This window comes from Tenrec ecaudatus, chromosome 16 (assembly GCF_050624435.1).
Source record: "Tenrec ecaudatus isolate mTenEca1 chromosome 16, mTenEca1.hap1, whole genome shotgun sequence".
Lineage (NCBI taxonomy): Eukaryota > Metazoa > Chordata > Mammalia > Afrosoricida > Tenrecidae > Tenrec > Tenrec ecaudatus.
This window is the reverse complement of record NC_134545.1, coordinates 6774278-6792941: the sequence shown is the minus strand read 5'-3', so window position 1 is coordinate 6792941 and position 18664 is coordinate 6774278. Positions and strand designations below refer to the sequence as shown.

Here is an 18664-nt window from a genome sequence, read left to right as displayed (position 1 = left end):
ATCTTTTCTCTCTTGGAGTGGGAAATTATAACCCACTATACCACAAGGGTTTGCTGATTAAATTACAGGTTCACCATTTTGACTTTTATGTATCTACCCCCATCAAAAAGAATAAAAACATATATCCACACAGAAATTCTGTCCACACATCTTCATATATATCATTACTCATTATAGCTGAATTACTGAGTTCTGGTCATATCGTGTCATGGAATATTATTCAGTCCTAAAAAAAGCATGAAGTACTGATTCTTACTACAATATGAACTTTGAAAGCTAAGTGAAAGCCAGACACAAAAGACCACACACTGATTAGATTCTATTCATATGAAACCTAGAGGTACAAAGTAGGGGGGAAGGAGGTAGGAGGTGTTTGGGGGGGATAGGGGTTTGTTTGTTTTAGAAGAAAATGTTTTTAAATTGCACATTATCTGTGACTATGACAAAAACCATTAAACTGCACCTTTAAATGAGTTGAGGAAAAAAAGCAATGGAGATTTGAGAACTCTTAGTTCTTCAGGTATTTGCTTTCTCTCCTTGGTTTTGAAAGGCCTTCGCCTGACCCTGGAAAAAGAATGGAGATGATTGAGGTGCGTGAGAGGAAGGCCCCTGCTTAGTCTAACAAAAGCCTTCAGACCAATCGGCTTTTAAAAGTTTCCTAAGGCCCTTCCCGCCCTCCTCACAAAGCCAAACCTCCGCCGCAGGGTTCTCTCAGCCGACGCCTAGTTCAACGACCCAACCCACAAAAGCGCTGGGGAAAGCTCCCCTCGCCACGCCCAGACCCGCCCAGCACCACGCGGGGCGGAAGGGAATCTTCCCTCCGTCCCCCGGGCAGCGCCGGAGGCCCCGCCCCATTTCCTGCACCCTATTGGTTCAGGTGACCGGCCCCCTGAAGCTCGGCGTCGGATTGGCTAACTCGACCGCCGCTCGGCGCGCTTGCCGGGGGCGCGCGGTGAGCGTGGCCACGCCCCTTACGTCCAGACGCTCGGTCGCCGCGGGAGGCGCCTTAGTCGCCATCCAGAAGGAAAGAGGTCGGTGCCGCGAGGAGCTGCTATGGTGCTGAGTTCCCGGGCAGAGGCGACCGAGACGAGGCGGTCGCGGCCATGAAGGTGAGGGGCTGGTGGATCTGGGAAGACCCTCCTCGCCTCTCTTGGCCGGCCCGGGTCTTCCTTCAGCCCCGGCGGCTACCCTGCGGGCCCGGTACCTCAGAGAGGTCCGCGTCGAGGCTCCCGTGGCCGGCTTGTGGCGGCCTGACTGCCCAAGGTGGAGATTCTGGGCTCTCTGACTCTGCCAAGTCTCCCGGGCACCTTCAGTCAGCGGTCCCGGGCAGGGCGAGGGGGGCCGGACCGCTTCCCGAAGGGCCTGTGGTATAGCCCTGAAGCTCGCCTCAGTCGCCGTGCCTTTGCCTCGAGCGAGCCCGCTAGTTTCCGAGTCCTTGAACGAACTCAAATGTCGGGAACACGGCGGGACTGTCGCAGGATGCAGGACGGAGGGCAGAGGATTGTTACGGGGAGTCGAAAGGCGTGGGGGCGGGTGGGGGCAGGGTAACCTGTTAAGAGATGCCTTGGGGCGAGGGTCCCTCTCCGAAGGCTTTCTCCCTCGACTTCACGCGGTGACCGTGACCTAGAGCGTTAGGGAGCTGCTTGAATGCGTCGCCAGCGCCACTAGGTGCGCAGCAAGTAATTTGGCAGCCTGAGTTCTCCAAGGTGGGTGTAAGCGTGGGCGCACCGCTGAGTGAGAAGTTTAACAAAAGGGGGGCGGGGGGGTTGAGCTGCTCCAGACTTGGTTGCTGAGAGTTCCGAAGTTCCCAGCATAAACCAATCAATTGAGGTTATCGATTTGTTGGCTGAACCTTAACCCAAGTAGGGTGAGTGAGTCATCAGTTGATGATTCTCTGACATAGCCGACTTCCATCATCTCAGTGAAGAGACATGCTGGATATGACTGAGGAGTAGAGTCAAGTCAACTGCTGGGTGGAAACAGAGGGTCAAGTTCGACAGAAGATTGATAGCCAGTGCCAAGTGGCTAGAGAGATTTGTTACCCTTCTAAAACGGACCGTATTCAGTAAATAGTTGGTTGAACATTTACCCTGTGCCAGTCAAGACGATTGATGAATGGAGATTAATTCCAAATAGGATCCTCACCATTTAGGGGTTTGTCAGGAGATGAGACCTAATCTTACAAGACAGACTGATGAGTAGGTATCAATAAGAGGCAAAGCCCTCAGGGGCGAAGGAAGGCTCCTAAGGACTGCAAGAAGCAAGGGTGATTTGGGGGAAAGAGAACTTTTGAATTGTGCCTTGAAGTGTGAAGATAAAAAGACTTTATAGCTTCCTAGTTTAATTACAAAATATATAGGTGGGCCAGTGGCGCAATGGATAATTACAAAATATATTATTTCCACTTGAATACCTACTAAAAGATTTAGAACTAGCTTTATTTGCTCTTTCTGTGTAAGGTACCCCCCACCCCCACCATCTAAAAAAGGAAAAGGAATCTTGAGTCTATAGAAAGCCTGAAAGAGTGTCACTATCTTTGTTAGTTTTACTTTCGGGTAGAAGGAGAGAATTAGACATGGTTTCATTTTTAATCACGATCTTAAAAAACAAGTGTGTTTAAAGGAAAGTGAAAGACACTGCTTTCCAAGTTACAATTTTAGAAGCAAGGTTCTGTGGCAGTTGGAACTGTATAACAGATGTGTATTTTCTGAAGCCAAGGCAAGCCTGAATCAATATCCATTTGTGCAAAATGACAGGAAGATGCTGTTTTTCTTTCATGTTTTTGCGATTCTGGCTGTTAAAAATATCGTTTAACTTCAGATTGGTTGATATTGAAATTGTTTTGATGGTGGATATAATCTGGTAGATCCCCAGTGTCACAGGAATATTAACAGGTGAACATTTCATGTGAGCCTTGCACCTTTCCATGTAATTACAATGACTTTAAAAGCTAAGCAATTATACAAACAAAACAAGGCAGGAACCAAGTACTGATATATGCAACAACATGGATAGATGGCAAAAGAATTATGCTAAATTAAAGAAATGAGAAACAGCGGGGTGGGGGGAGCTAAGTAATTAGAGAAGCTCAGCTTCATTCAAATCTAGGAGTACCTGATTTTAGCTCACCATCGGTGGTTCAAATCTACTAGTTGCTGAGGGAGAAAGATGAGTGTCTGCTCCTGTAAAGATTTACAGCCTTGGAAACCTTAAATAAGAATTGACTGCATGGCAATGGGTACTCGTTCTGGAGTTACCAGAGGAAAAAGTATTTTGTTTCCTGTCTTAAATTTGTTTGATTAGAAACTGGTGTGTTTTTTTTTTTAATTTTAACAATTTATTAGGGGCTCATACAATTCTTATCACAGTTCATACATATACATACATCAATTGTATAAAGCACATTTGTACAGTCTTTGCCCTAATCATTTTTTTCTCCTCTTTTCTTTTTTTACATTTTATTAGGGACTCATACAACTCTTATCACCATCCATACATATACATACATCAATTGTATAAAGCACATCCATACATTCCCTGCCCCAATCATTCTCAAGGCATTTGCTCTCCACTTAAGCCCCTTGCATCAGGTCCTCTTTTTTTTTTCCCCTCCCTCCCCTTTCCCCCCTCCCTCATGTGCCCTTGGTAATTTATACATCGTTATTTTGTCATATCTTGCCCTATCCGGAGTCTCCCTTCCCCCCTTCTCTGCTGTCCCTCTCCCAGGGAAGAGGTCACATGTGGATCCTTGTAATCAGTTCCCCCTTTCCAACCCACTCACCCTCCACTCTCCCAGCATCGTCCCTCACACCCTTGGTCCTGAAGGTATCATCCACCCTGGATTCCCTGTACCTCCAGCCCTCATATGTACCAGTGTACAGCCTCTGTCCTATCCAGGCCTGCAAGGTAGAATTCGGATCATGGTAGTTGGGGGGAGGAAGCATCCAGGATCTGGGGAAAAGCTGTGAACTACCTCGCACCCTAATTAACCCATCTCCTCTCCTAAACGCCTGAAACTGGTGTTTTGAAGTAGGTTTTACATCTCAAAGACTCAGAAAGTAACCCTGCCCACTTAACATCTAAGAGTAACATTTAATTAACTTTCCATAAAGAATTAAATATCAAAATCCTATGTTCATGTTTTAATTCCCCTCCTGTTTTTCCATATTTACATTGACCTGGCTTAATTTAATTGTGCTTAATCACATTAATTCCTCCAACCTCAAAATGAAGTATCAATGAGAAAGTAACCTACTGAACACAATTTCCTTTTGTTTTTTTGGCCCATGAAATATGGAAGAATCAAGTGTATTGCTTTGTTTCTAAATTGAAACAAAGACCTAAACATAAAAGCAGTATTTATGATCTACAGGCACATTTAATTAAAAAAATATCTATCAATCAGTTTGGCCAAATGTCTTATCTAAAAATAGTACATTTTTAAGACCCACATCTGTTTTTGCAAGCTGCATAATATTCACAATTTAAGATGGAGAGTGTGTGCCTTCTCTAGGATGGTAGCATATTTGTTTATTAAGGAAGAATAATGTTCTCTGGTGTTAGACAAAGGGCTTGGCCTTCCTGTGACTCTTGGAAATAACCTGAGCAATCAAGATGCCTTTTGTTTTCCAAAATAGCCAGACAGTTAGGAGCCACCCAGCTTTCCCTACCCCAACCTGGGGACCTAACTTAAGAGAAGGAAGTGACATTTGTAGTCAGTCATGCATATTCATTGATTGGATTGCTCTTACATAAGACCCCATGACTAGGAGACCTGGGACCCTGGAGCACTCTTTAGGGTCTGCTGGGTCAGGGGAGGGAGTGGCACGTCCAAGGGACAACAGAGGTTCCTGATTTTACCTGATGCAACTGTTCACTTACACCCTTTCTGATAATAATAACTGGCTAACTATGGCTAATAAAAGGAGCCATAATGGTGTAATGGGTTACCAGTTGGACTGCTAACCACAATGTCAACATTTCGAGCTCACCAGCTACTCCTGGGGAGAAAGATGACCCTTTTTGTTCCTGTAAAGATTTATAGTGTTGGAAACCCCCAGGGACAGTTCTCTGCCCTGTAGAGTTGCTATGACTTAGAATTGATGGCAGTGAGTGTATGATACAGGTAATAAAACCAACCTCATTGTTGTCAAGTCCACTCTGACTCACAGTGACCTTATAGACAGTAGAACTGCACCTCTGGGTTTTCCAGGCAGAAAGCAGACTACCACATCTTTGTCCCACAAAGTGGTTGGGAAGTTTGAATAGCTGACTTTAGTTGACAGCAGAGAGCTTAACTACTGTGCCGCTGAGGTTCCCCCTTGGTGCCTTAGGAGGTGGCATTATTGCTATTGATTACCTAGTTTAATCAAAAGCAATGGACTCATTTGTTTTCTGCTGTGTTCAGATGCATCCATTTCTGCTGCCTTTCTCACCTGTCAGTTCAGCTCCACAGAAACCACTAGAGCTTTTCTTAAGTATCATTCAAGTTAGTTTATACAGTTAGACTTGATGAAAGGCATCATACCTTGGTATCATTTAGGAGGCAAACTTTGTAGTAAACTTTTTTTTGTAGTACATTTTAAATTTAGCACTTGGAAGTATTTTGCCCTCACAGGGATTCTAAAAGCATGTTAGATATTTCACACACACATACACAACTGAACCATGACCCTTTGAGAGCTCTGGCCCTCCACCAGAAAGAGGGCTGGGCTGCTGCTCTTTGGGAGAAGCCAGACACTTCCTCTTGGCTCTTGTTGAGAGAAGGAAGTGATGAAGTAGAAGGGGCTTTGGTTTTCCGACTGATTAGCAGCCTGAACTCGGTGCTTATAAAATCAGGAGTCTGTTGTGGAAATCTCCATAGTGGAGACTGTCAGCCCCACAGGAGCTTTGGACAGAACTCTGCCCTCTTCCAGAGGGAAGGCATGTCCAAGCCTTTCTCCAAAAGGAAGAGTATGGATCGCCTTTAGCCTGGCAGCTTCCTGAAGTACAGAAGAGATTTTGTGGTGTTGAGTTTCAAGGGAAGGAGCTAAGCTTTTGACCTGATGCTTTCTTTGACCTTGTCAGATTCTGTCTGGTCTCACACAGCGAGGGAGTAATCAACATCAGTCAACTACAGAGCTAAGTTTCTAGTTAATAGTTGTAAAAGAAAAACCATCTACTTTTAATTTTCATTGTAGAAACCTTGGTAGTGTAGTGGTTACATGCAAAGTCAGCAGTTCTAAACCACTAGTCACACGCTTCACTGGAGAAAGATGGCATGTTCTACTCCTATAAAGAGTCTGAAAAACCCAAAGGGTTCAAAAAAAGAGGTAGTTTGGCAAAAAATCAAAAACAACCCACAGGAGCAGTTCTAGCATGTCCTATAGAGTTGCTATGAGTCAGCATTGACTGGATTGGCAGTGAATAAGAGTGAGTTAATTTCCATTTGTCTGTCTTCATTAGCGAGGCAAGAACTGGATAGGGTAGCAGAATGGCTTGAGAGGAGATCCAGGGTATCTGGGGCAGTGCAGATGGGGCGGCAAATTTAATTTCTTACCATGGGCCATGCAAGTTTTCTCCATGATGGCTGCTTTTTATATCTACCAAGCCAACTTCAGTAGGTGAAGATTGGATCATGGCTGGTCTCTTCGGGAGCAGCTTTGACTTGGTAGGTGAGTCAGAAAGGGATTGGGTTATCAGGGAAATTCTTATTTTTGGTAGATACTGAAGGTAGCTGTCGTCCTTGAGTGAGAAGTGTGTTTGCTACCCAGCAAAGTTAAGAGTGTGGGCAAGAAAGGAACTGGAGTTTATGTGTGTGGTTCTTTCTAACCACATGGATTCATATTGACCCTGTGGAGTTACATTCCCAACGTTGGCCCCAAGTTCATTACAATCCATGCCATAGCATTGTAGTTCAGAGATCGAGACTGATTTCACTCACAGAAATGTGGTAGATTTTTATTTTAAGTGAACAAGATAGATGGGGACCCTTATGTAAGTCATAGTGTCCCTTTTGGGGGTGAAGGTAAAGCAATAACTCGGTGAATTGGCTGTAAATTTTAAGGGTTGTAGTTGGTATGTTAGGAATTGGGTTTGCTCAGAAAATATCCCAAGTGGTCAGGAATCGGGGGGGGGGGGGGGGGGATACCTAGGAAAACAGGCTTCAGCCTTACTGTCCAAATGGAAGTGGGGTGTGACTAAAAAGAAAACTAAAGGCCTGTGAGAGAAAGATGAGGCTTGCTACTCCCATAAATAGTTCCAGCCTTCGAAACCCACTGGGGCAGTTCTCTCCCATAGGATCATTGTGAGTTGAAGTCACTTGGATGGCAGTAAGAGAGAGAGAGTGACTACTGGAACTTAAGGGAGTTCCCAGGAGATAGAGAAGACGATGCTGAGAAGGAAAAGACTATGAACTTGAGTCTCAAACTTTGAAAGGGAGTATACCCAAAGAGAAGCATTTGGCTTTTAGCTGGTCAGAGATAAAGGAAGAGTTCAGAGAGAGTCTAGAGCCCTGAGAATAAATTGTCTTGTCTCCCTACCCAGAGAGCTCAGATCCAACAGACTGGTGTAAAACTCTCTCTTAAATAGTTGCCTAAATGCTTTTATTGACTCCACTGTATGAAAACTGGGTCCATTATATCAAATAGTTAGAAAATTCAAATTTCCCTTGCCCGCTTTGCTTTTTGGTAAATGCTGACCAATTGGTCTCACGTAGCTCATTGTTAAAGGAACAACTTACTTGGAGTTGAGCCTGTACCATAGCAGCAGATCACCAGGGTTCCTCACAGATTAGCAAGGCTGAAACCTAGACTTTCACCACCACCCCTTTTCTCTGAGTGGATAAAAATAATATGGATTTAAATTGTATCTGTTACTGGGTTATAGCAATATATCATTGCTTTGAATAAATACTTTGGAAGGTAGCCTGGATTTTTGTTTTTCTTGGGATTTATTTTCATGTTTCAGTACAAACGATCACCAATATACTTGCAATTTTGGGATAAAGCCGACATGTTCTGTTACTATTTGAAGTCACTATTGAATTTGATCTGTTTACATTTGCATCTTGGTTGGATGTCAGATGGACCCTGTTGCTTTTTGTGCCATTCGAGTCTGTTTTTAATGTCAAGTTGGTACTAGCTATCAGGACCATTTTAGCTATCAGGACAATTTTTCTTAGGCAAAATTCTCCCCAGAACAATTGCTCCATCTAGGAAACTACGTATTTTGTTTTTCACTAATGAGAGGGCAGAAAAGAAGTTAGAAATGTTCTTTTTAGTATTTTCTAGAGGAAGCCAACCTTACTCCTGTAGAAATAAGAGCCTGGTGGTACAGTGGTTGATGTGCTTAGCTGCCAGTCAAAAAGTGGGAGTTCCATGCAAGACTGTACAGTGTTAGATTCCTAAAAATTACATCCTTGGAAATCCACAGGGGCAGTGCATTTGGTTTTGAGCTTTTAAAGTAACATGCAGAATCTAAAGAATGTTAGATTGCCATTAAATGGAGCGTATAAAGAAACCTTTTGCACAGTCAGTCATGAGTTAGTGATAATGGTGGCCAAACTAGATGCTGTGAGAGAAAGGAGGAACTCCATTCCACATCTGGAGACAAGCACCATGAAGAGGAAGTGGATCAGATGGGGATCCAGCCAGCAGTTACTTCATGGCTAGTTGGAAACTGGAGCTACTGGAACCTCAGTGCCTTGATGAAGGAAAGTGATCCTGGTGGTACTTTCTGTGGGGGAACTTACTTTTTTTTTTTTTTTAAGCAAAAATTTTTTGATTGTTTAAGAGAACTCACTGTGTAAAAGAATTTTAGTCGGGAGCTGCAGGCGTCGGTGCAGACATGGCCAAATCCAAGAACCACACCACGCACAACCAATCCTGGAAATGGCACAGAAAAACGGCATCAAAAAACCCCAGTCACAACGATACGAATCTAAGGGGGTGGACCCCCCAAGTTCCTGAGGAACATGCGCTTCGCCAAGAAACACAACAAGAAGGGCCTGAAGAAAATGCAGGCCAACAACGCCAAGGCTGCGGCTGCTCGCGCTGAGGCCATCAAGGATCTTGTGAAGCCCACAGAGGTCAAGGCCAAGATCCCAATGGGCGTCAACCGCAAGCTCAGCCGACTGGCCTACATTGCCCACCCCCAAGCTTGGCAAGCGGGCTCGGGCACGTATTGCCAAGGGTCTGAGGCTCTGCCGGCCCAAGGCCAAGGCACAAAGCAAGGCTGATGCTCCAGCCAAAGGCCACGACTCCAGCAAAAGCTCCCAAAGGCGCCCCTGCCCCAGCTCAAGCTCCCAAAGGCCCCCAGGCTCCCACAAAGTAGAGTTCTCTGTGAGGGCTAGAAGGACTGGTGTGAGCCCTGGGCTGCTGCCTGCATGGCACTGGTGTCTTCTTGTGCTGTTTGTTGTACAAATAAACCCACGTGGCGCTGTAAAAACAAACAAAAAAAGAATTTTAAAAAACCTCACACTCACTGCCATTGAGTCAATGCTGACTTGATAGTGACTCACTTTGGTTTTCTTAGACTGTAACTGTCTTTCTCCCATGGAGCTGCCGGTGGTTTCGAACTGCTAATCATGCGAATGGCAGCCGACACATAACCACTACACCATCAGGGCTGTGTAAAAGAACAGTTGCCTCAAATTAGTTGTTAGTAAAGGCTCCTCCCCCTTCAGCATATTGCTGTTTTGATACCGCTTTTCACTTAAACCATCACTGTTTCATCAAAATTTCAGGGTGTGCCACCATGTTATGTTTATATCAGTGACCCTGAGACTAAGGACTAGTTTAACCTTGTACTATGATTTCTTACAGCTTCACCTTCTCCTTCTAATCGGAACTACTCAAGGGAGTAACTAGAATAGTATCCTGAATCTAGAGCCTTCCTAATAGCCTGCTTTTTTGTTTTTAATTTATATGGGGGTGTGTGGTGTTACATTTCAGATCATCATTTTTGTATTCAACAACTTAAATAACTTATCAAACCTTCCAATAGCTTGCCCTGTACACCAGCCCCCCTTTTTTCCATTTTCCCCAGTGTTCTGACACACCTGTTAACCTCACAACTGCCAGTGAGTTGATTCCTGCTTACAGCAACCCTTATGAAAGAAGCTAGTACAAATGCTCCTAGGAGTTTCCAAGATGATAAAATTTTCCAGTGACAGACAGCCTCATATTCATCCTGCAGTGCGACTGATGGGTTTAAATCACTAACCTTGTGGTTATCAGCCCACTGCTTAGCCCACTGTACCACTTGAGTGTCTCCAGTGTTTGGACAGAGTCAGCTATCATTTTCAGATAACATCTCATCTACATACAGTCTTCCACCATTAGCTACCAAGAGAGACTAGGTGTGGGAATTAATGCCCTGGGCAAAAGCTTCTTAGTTCCAAATCCTATGGTATTTATTCTTTAAGCATGCCCTGATCCCCACTGAAATATGTGGTCTCTGATCCTTACAGCTCACCAGCTTGGTTAGTGGGTTTGAGTCTGCAGTAGAGACAAGCTGCCTCAGATAAGTGCCTTTAACAGCGGCTTGCATCACAGAAAAAAAGACCAGAAAACAACCCATTAGTCTGGGTGGGGAATGGAGCAATAGCCCTCCACACCTGGGGAGGCCATCTTGTGAATGCATCATCCAAAGTCCTGTTTAGTATTTCCCGTTTGAACCAGTAGAATGTTTGATTGTTAGAAGACTATTTTCGTGGTGGGGTGGGCAAAAAAAAGAGACTATTTTCTTTAATGCCAAATTAATGTAGTCTTTGTAAGAAAGAGGGAAACACACACATGGCAAAAAGATTTGAAATTAGTACTAGTTTGTTGGTATTTTGATGCTTACCCAGCCACAATTCTTATATATAGATGCCATAATTTGTTAAACCCAGCTACAATGAAGTAATAAAGAGGTTTCATGGGGTTAAGTGATTATAATTTTGAGGCTTTCTGCTAAATGGTGGCAGGAGGGTCTAGCCAAGCTTCCCAGCTAACTGGGGTAGTAGCCACCAGCCTGAAGACACATGGTTAACTTTGAATTTCAGAGAAAACAGCAAGTATTTAGGATAAGCATGTCTCAAAGCATGGACAAGCCTTGGGTTCATTTGTGTTTTTCCATGTTCTTTTCTTTCTTTTCATTGTATTTTGCTTTGTTTACCAAACTGGGGTCCTGCTGTAGTTGAGGCACATGCATGTATCAGAGTAGCAGTCTCAGCAGGTCAAGGACGTTCACACTGGCCCTACTTGTGTTCCTTTGCAGGCAGGTGCCACATCCATGTGGGCTTCATGCTGCGGGCTGCTGAATGAAGTCATGGGTACTGGTGCGGTCAGGGGCCAGCAGACAGGGTTTGCGAGAGGCACTGGTCCATTCCGATTCACGCCAAACCCTGACTTCTACCCACCAGCAGCCACGGAAGGCCCTAATATCGTCTGTAAAGCTTGTGGACTCTCCTTTTCTGTCTTCAGGAAGAAGGTGAGTTAAGTAAGCAAGCATTTACATTCAGAAGTCAAGGCTGTTTTGAATAGCTAATGAACTGCCCTTTCTTTTTATAAACAAGCATGATCCCCTGAACTCTTTCCCATCTGGAAAAATACTCTCTCAGAGACTACTACTGACTCGATAGTGTTCCCTCAGGCATCCTTTCTCCAAAACTCTGGTCTGTTTCTACTATTTGATTCTTTCTGATGCTTATTTATGTTGCTGTTATTCTTGAAAATATGCACTGCAAAACCTTTATCAATTCAGTTTCTTCGTGTACAATTCAGTGACATTGATGAAATCCTTTGAGATGTACAATCAACCTCACCCTGCACATAAACTGAATGCCCCTTTAAGATTCCTGTATAGCCTTTTGAGTGGCTGCATCTACATGACGATGCTTATACTCTGACAAAGGAAATTTGCCTAGTCAGTAGTTTAATTCAGGGATGCTGTAGTGTAATTTGGGTCTCTGCCTAAAAAAAATCTGTGCCTAACTGCATTCTTCACTCTTAGATAAAGCAATGAGTGTAATACAGTATACTGTTTTTAGAATTAACATAAAATACTCAGGTTATGAGTTATTGGTGCCGGCCATTTGAACTAACGTTGGAATTGTTAGCTGAGATTCTCCCATTCTAAACAAATGTGTTGATCTCTTACTTGTGTGCCTGGCATGACTACCTAGCAATAAACACAGTGGCTCTAGGCACGCCAAAAGAAAACCGTTATTTTCACCAGAAAATAGTTCTTTTTTGTTGGGCCATCTTGCAGGCTTTGCACATCAATTCAGTTCTTCTGAAATAGCATGTGGGGACAGTGGCTGGAGCAGGTGTCCACATCCCTTGGTTCTCGATGAACTGGCAGATAGCTGTATTAGTGGCTCTTTCATTTTCCTTCCTTGATCATTTTTTCCTTCCTCCTTGGTAAATGGTTCACATGGGAAACCCGCTATTTGGCTTGCTGCTCAGTCAGTGTGGTTCAAGTCAGCCCTCTTCTGCTAATTACATGTTTGTAGCAGTGGGCGGAAAGGTTTTAATTCATTAACACAAGTGTGTGTTTTTCTTTAAGTGCCGTATTTCAATTCTCTGAACCCAAACTGTTTCCGTGGCAGCAACTATTTTACCATTCTTGACTTTTGGACCCTGAAAGCGCCTGTGGAGATAATCTGGGGCCACAGGGAGTGGGCTGGGGGGTACAGTGTCTTCAGAAGATGGAAGATGTTTTTATAGAAGAAAACTAGTGCTCTCATAAACATTTCTGTGTCTCCAGCATGTATGTTGTGACTGCAAGAAGGATTTCTGCTCCGTGTGTTCAGTCTCACAAGAAAACCTCCGCCGGTGTTCCACTTGTCACTTACTCCAAGAGACGGCCTTTCAGCGCCCACAGTTGATGCGACTGAAGGTGAAAGACCTGCGGCAGTATCTCCTCCTCAGAAACATCCCGATTGATACTTGTCGTGAGAAGGAAGATTTGGTAGACCTGGTCCTGTGCCATCACGGACTTGGTTCAGAGGAGAACATGGACACGAGCAGTCTGAGTTCAAGATCCCAGACCTCCAGCATCTTTGCACATTCATTTTTTTCAAACTACACAGCCCCCTCTGGTACCGTATCTTCATTTCCAGGAGAGTTTATGGACCGAGACCGAACCTCAGGACCTGACACACTGGCACAGGTATGAGGGTGAGTTGGTGTTGTGGGCCCAGTGTACGACTCTGCCACACATGGTACCATGACCGAGGCACGAGTGCTCTCCCCGTTCCCACGTTGCTGGCTGTGCACTTTCAGACTCCAAAAATGGCTCACCAGAATCCTTGGGCATTCGTTACCTTCCTTTCCCAGTCTTACAGAAGTAGGATAGCATTCGTCCCCACCCCCACCCCCCACTCCTGTTTATTGGGCTGTTAACGTTAACAGTTCGGTTAAGACAAACTACTGAAATAATTATGTAAAAAGTAGAGTGTAATCATGGGTAGGAAGTTTGTACAGGTAGCAGTCACCATGGAAACAATCAATAGTGAAGTTGCCTTACTATAGCAGAATTGTCCTAATTTAGTTTACGGAAACAAATCATCCGGATTCGTGGAAATGCAGATAACTTACTCATTCCTGAGAAATGCCAGTGCAGAGTATGGATGGTCCCAGTGAGGCCTTGGGCATTCCTGCTGAAAGGTACACAAGGACTTGCAATTATATTGGTTTGTATAGGGCAGCAATTCTCAACCTTCTTAATGCCGCAACCCTTTAATAAAGTTCCTTATGGTGTAGTGACCCCCAACCATAAAACTATTTTTGTTGCTACTTTATAACTGTAATTGTGCTAGTTATGAACCGTAATGTAAGTATATGCAGGACGTATTTTCATTGTTACAAGTGTAACATAATTAAAACAATGATTAATCACAAACCAATATGTAATTCTATATTGTGAAATATTTGTGATTTCCGATGGTCTTAGGAAACCCCTGTGAAAGGGTCATTCAACGGCCCCCAGGTTGAGAACTGCTGGTATACTGATTCTAAAGGACTGAAGGATATTCACACAGTTCTCCCTCATTTCCTTTCCCGGGAAAAAACAAAACCCAGACTAGATGCCATTGGCTCAGGTCCCACTCCTGGTACGACTCCATGTGTAAGGGTTTATTAAGAGCAGAGGGAATTTTGCGTAGTGGCCCTCAAGAAGTTTAGAAGTTGTTCTTGGGAATTAGAATAGCTCTATATAGCATGGTTGAGGTCTTTTAAACCTGATATCCGGCACACTGACTGATGTCAGTGGGAACTTTAGTGTTTTTCTGTGTACCTAAGTGGCTCCAGGCAGCAGCAGGTCCTCCGGTAAATGAGACAGTGCCATCTCAGTAGGAGACATGCTTCGGAATTCCATGCTGCAAGTTTCCTCAGGGAGTTAATATTGTTTAGTTTCTTCACATTCACAGACATAGGACTTTGGCTCTTGTGATCACTTGGAAAGAAGTTCTTTATGAAACCACTGAGGTTCCAACCTGGGAGAGGGGCAGTTAGCATTTTCGATCCATAGAAGGTGGCAGGTCATCTTTGGAGAGGACTTGGGGAGAAACCTTCTCCAGTGATAAATATGGGTTGACATCTGTTCCAAAATTCCTCGTCCTAATCAGAAAACTCTTGCGTGTAGGTACAAAGTGACCTAGCTTCAGCAGTTACCGAAGATGATGAGGATGATGATGATGAGGAAGATGACGACGATGATGATGATGATGATGAAGATAACTTAGAGGAACAGGTGAGGCTACCTATAAAATCTGGTTTCCTTGACCTGGAGATGCCAGGGGACATTCAACTAGGTTAGCACAGACTCCAAGTTCTGGTTTGAATTCAAAACTGTGGTAAAACTTCAGGGACTCTAAGAATGAAGTATGTCTCAGGCCACAACAGACAGGTGATGAGGGGAGAAGACCCCTAACTCTGCCTTGGGAAGTCTGGGCAGACAGTAATAGAGATAACAGAAACCACCTGTGATTTCAGACCCCAGGGCTCTCCAGGAAGCGAGCAAGAGCATCCCTGTCTGATCTGTCCAGCCTTGAAGATGTCGAAGGGATGAGTGTCCGCCAGCTGAAGGAGATTCTGGCACGGAATTTTGTCAACTATTCTGGCTGTTGTGAAAAATGGGAGCTGGTAGAGAAAGTAAACAGATTATACAAAGAGAATGAAGAAAACCAAAAGTCACGTAGGTTGCTTTTTTTCCTCATTTTCTCCCATAGCAGACTTCCTGTGCCAGATCATTGGAGGGCCAGACTATAGTTTAAAAAAAAAAATGAACAAATGCCTATGCACACTGCACATATATCTTATTTTGAATTTAAAAAAAAACCAAAACAGGCAAAAAACACCCTGCGGGCTGGATAAATGTCCTCGGCGGGTCGCATGTGGCCCGTGGCCATAGTTTGAGGACCCCCCCTGCCCTAGGCTGTCCAAAACTGGGTTTGGAGACCACTGATTGCAAGTGAGTCAGAGACTGAGTCCTGGCGGGTGGTTCTCACCAGGGTTGTGTTAGAGCCCTACTGCAATGTCTTGTCTCAACCGCTCTGGCAGGCCAGTGCTTTAGTTATTTCAGCGGTAGCCTTTGAAAAGCCCTATAGGGAGTGGGGTGCAGGGACCCCTAGAGCCACAAAGCTGAGTGTTAAGTAGTTTTTAGCATTGGTTGTGTGAGTAGGTTTGCGTGTAAAGAAAAGCTGAGGTCAAGAACTTCTACAGTATTCATTGTTGAACCTCTCCCTCAGCTGCTAACAGGGCCAAACCACAGAACATTTATGGTTTACGGGGGGTGGGAGGGTGTCATTCAGTGGTGTCCAAACGAATTTTAACTAGTACTCTTATTAACTGTTAGTACATGAGTAGCATTGTCGTTTTCCTTTCCAATAAAAGTTGGTTGTAATACAGCACTTGTTGATAAACAGGCTTACCCCCAGAATATGCAGAAAGTATCGTAGCACTGCTACTTTTAAAATGATGCTACACTGATACAGAAATCTTAACCCTCAGAACCTTTAGAGTGGGGCAAAGACATGATATTTCTGGCGCTGATGGACAGGTTAGTTAAGAAACACAGATGCAGCTAAGCACATTGCAGGGTGGCAATGCTGGCTGGGCTATCCCCCTTCCTGGCCAGGTGACACGTGTTATTTCACAAATGCCTTGCACATCTTCACTGCACACTGGCTGGACCTGCATGCTTGGGTGGGATACACATTTTGTCCTGAGCACAGCTGTAAACTTTATTTGGCTGACTTGGGCTCCAAGCCACTCTTGTCCAGATTTACCCAAATGGCCCCACCTCCCCATCCTGACAGGCTGTGGGCTGTTCTGTTTTATGCTTCCAAATTGTAGCAAGTTAAAAAGGAGCCTTCCCAGGAAAGGGAACCAAGGACCAGGCCTCTGGGCTTCATTTCAAGAGCCATCTAGTGCCCTCTCATTGGCCCTGTCATAGGAACTCCTCCAGACCCAGAGGGGAGCCAAGATCCTAGAAGACAAGGCCAGCGTTCCCTTCTCTGGGAACTAGAGACCTGCAGTCCACTTGTTCTCCTAACCAGATTTCATGATTCTCAGTGGTCTTTGGTCCCCAGTAAAGGCAGCCTCAGTATACATGACACTGTTGCCAATTTAGACCAGTTAACTCTGTAAATCATTTACCCCATCTTACTCAGAGCCAAGGCAGTTAACCCAGTTAAATGCTTCTGGGGCTGCCTTGCCCCCACTCTAGCCACCAGCCCTGTCATCCTCCCTAACTCCCGAGTGTGGAAATCCAACTCTTCCTCCTGAGACGGCTCCGGGGTAGGGTGTTTCATGGACCTCTCAGTAGTGTTCTGAGTCCACATTCCATGTGTGGATAGCCATCGCTCTCATTCTTTCTTTCCTGAGAGCCTTAGACAAACCGTGCTCATTTTCCTAAGAGGTAGAGCCTTATCAGAAACCTTTGCTTACAGAAAGAAGAAATCGCTAGCATTTCCTCTTTCTCTTGGGCACAAACCCTAGGAGGTGTCAGCATTAATACCATTGCCCTTTCTAGGCAAGGGGACCGAGAGCCAAGAAGTTGGGTTCCTATTAAGGGAAAAAGTTAATCTTGGAAACCCACAGGGGCAGTTCTGCCCTGTCCTATAGAATCAAGTCGGCATTTGACTTGGCAGAGTTTTGAGTGTGGTGCTAGCATGTGCAGGCTTAGCTCCAGGTCTCTGTTGTCTTCCAGATGGCGAGCGGGTGCAGCTGCAGGACGAGGAGGATGACAGCCTGTGCCGCATCTGCATGGACGCCGTCATCGACTGCGTTCTGCTCGAGTGCGGGCACATGGTCACCTGTACCAAGTGTGGCAAGCGCATGAATGAGTGCCCCATCTGCCGGCAGTACGTAGTGCGCGCTGTGCATGTGTTCAAGTCCTGAGGCCCAGGAGGGTACCCAGATACTCCAGTGCACAAGGACTGAAAACCCACTGTTCAGAAGCTGAAGCGAGTTTAGATGTTATTTCTACTAGTTTGTATGGTGAGCTTTCTCTTTAAGTTGTGGAGACACATTGGTCCATGCCCCAAGCCCATCTGTTGGTGAACAAGCTGAGTTGCCTGGGGTCTGTTGGACTAATACCCACCCCTTGAGGATAGGCCATTTCCAACCTATCAGTATCAGTTCCTGCCCTCTAGAGGGTGCCCCTCTTATTTCCTGTTACATCCTGTTTGTAACTTAAATGACTCAGATGCTTGAATTTTCAGTTTCCAGAGTGGCCTCCATGGTGTGTGATGAGCAGAGGTCCCTGTGAATGTCCACCTCACTGCTCTTGTATATTGTAAATGCTAATACTTGATGAATGTAAGTTTCCATTGTTGCTATTCCTGCATTTAATCATAATTGGGAACAAATGACATTCTATAGACAACTGCCAGGGCCTTAGACTGAACAGGTCCATTTCTGTTCAGGTTCAGCTTTTGTAGCAAGGGCTGTATTTAGCTTTCATTAGAGAAGTGTGTGTGTGTGTGTGTGTGTGTTTTCAATTCTTTACTAATGTGTAATCCATTTACATGGTTTTGTATAGTGAAAGTGTATTTTCAGTGCTACCCGCTAGTTAATTTCAGTTTAGGAATAAAATTTGACTTTGAAAAACTTGTGCATTTGTAGACATTTGGTCAGTTGCTGATTCCCTTGGGTCTGGCAGGAGTAGAAGCCTGTGCCCTGGGCTCCTATGCTGTCACCTTCAGGTGCTCCAGTGGGCTCTTTTTGAGCTACCGAATCAGTAAGGAAAGCTGTGGAGCCATCTCCATGTCTCCAGCTGTATTTCTCTCAGCAGTTCTCAATACTGCTCACTTTAAAGGTAGGGAAAAGTGGCCATATGAGTCAGAATTTCAACCTAATTCAGCACACCCCCCAAAAAAACACATAGCAAATGAGACTCTTGAGACACTGGCTTATATACACTAGCTGAAATTTGTTCTCGGGACTTTGGTGCTTATATGAGACCAGCCAATGGATGTGGCCCCATCAGTGGTCGGCATACTCTGGGATAAGGCTGAGATCGACAGGGTTTATCTAATGACTGCAGTGGGTCCATCCACAGGCCTTCCCCTCAGGTGCTCAAGGACCTACCACACAGACCAGCAGGTCTTCCTTGAAGAGTCAAGTACTGTGAACTGAGGGCTAGCCACCCCCACCCTCAGCATGTGTGCTCACAGAGCTCAGGGCTGTAAGCA

General features: G+C 44.9%; 1 protein-coding gene across 1 annotated transcript; it reads left to right on the top strand.

The window, feature by feature from the left end:
* Positions 1 to 978: 978 nt before the first annotated feature.
* RNF34 (ring finger protein 34) lies at positions 979 to 18084 on the top strand. The gene is made up of 6 exons (XM_075534763.1): positions 979 to 1109; positions 11242 to 11454; positions 12733 to 13137; positions 14611 to 14718; positions 14961 to 15162; positions 17179 to 18084. The coding sequence occupies exons 1-6, from the start codon at positions 1104 to 1106 to the stop codon at positions 17367 to 17369; spliced, it is 1125 nt and encodes a 374-aa protein (XP_075390878.1). The 5' UTR covers positions 979 to 1103; the 3' UTR covers positions 17370 to 18084.
* Positions 18085 to 18664: the final 580 nt, after the last annotated feature.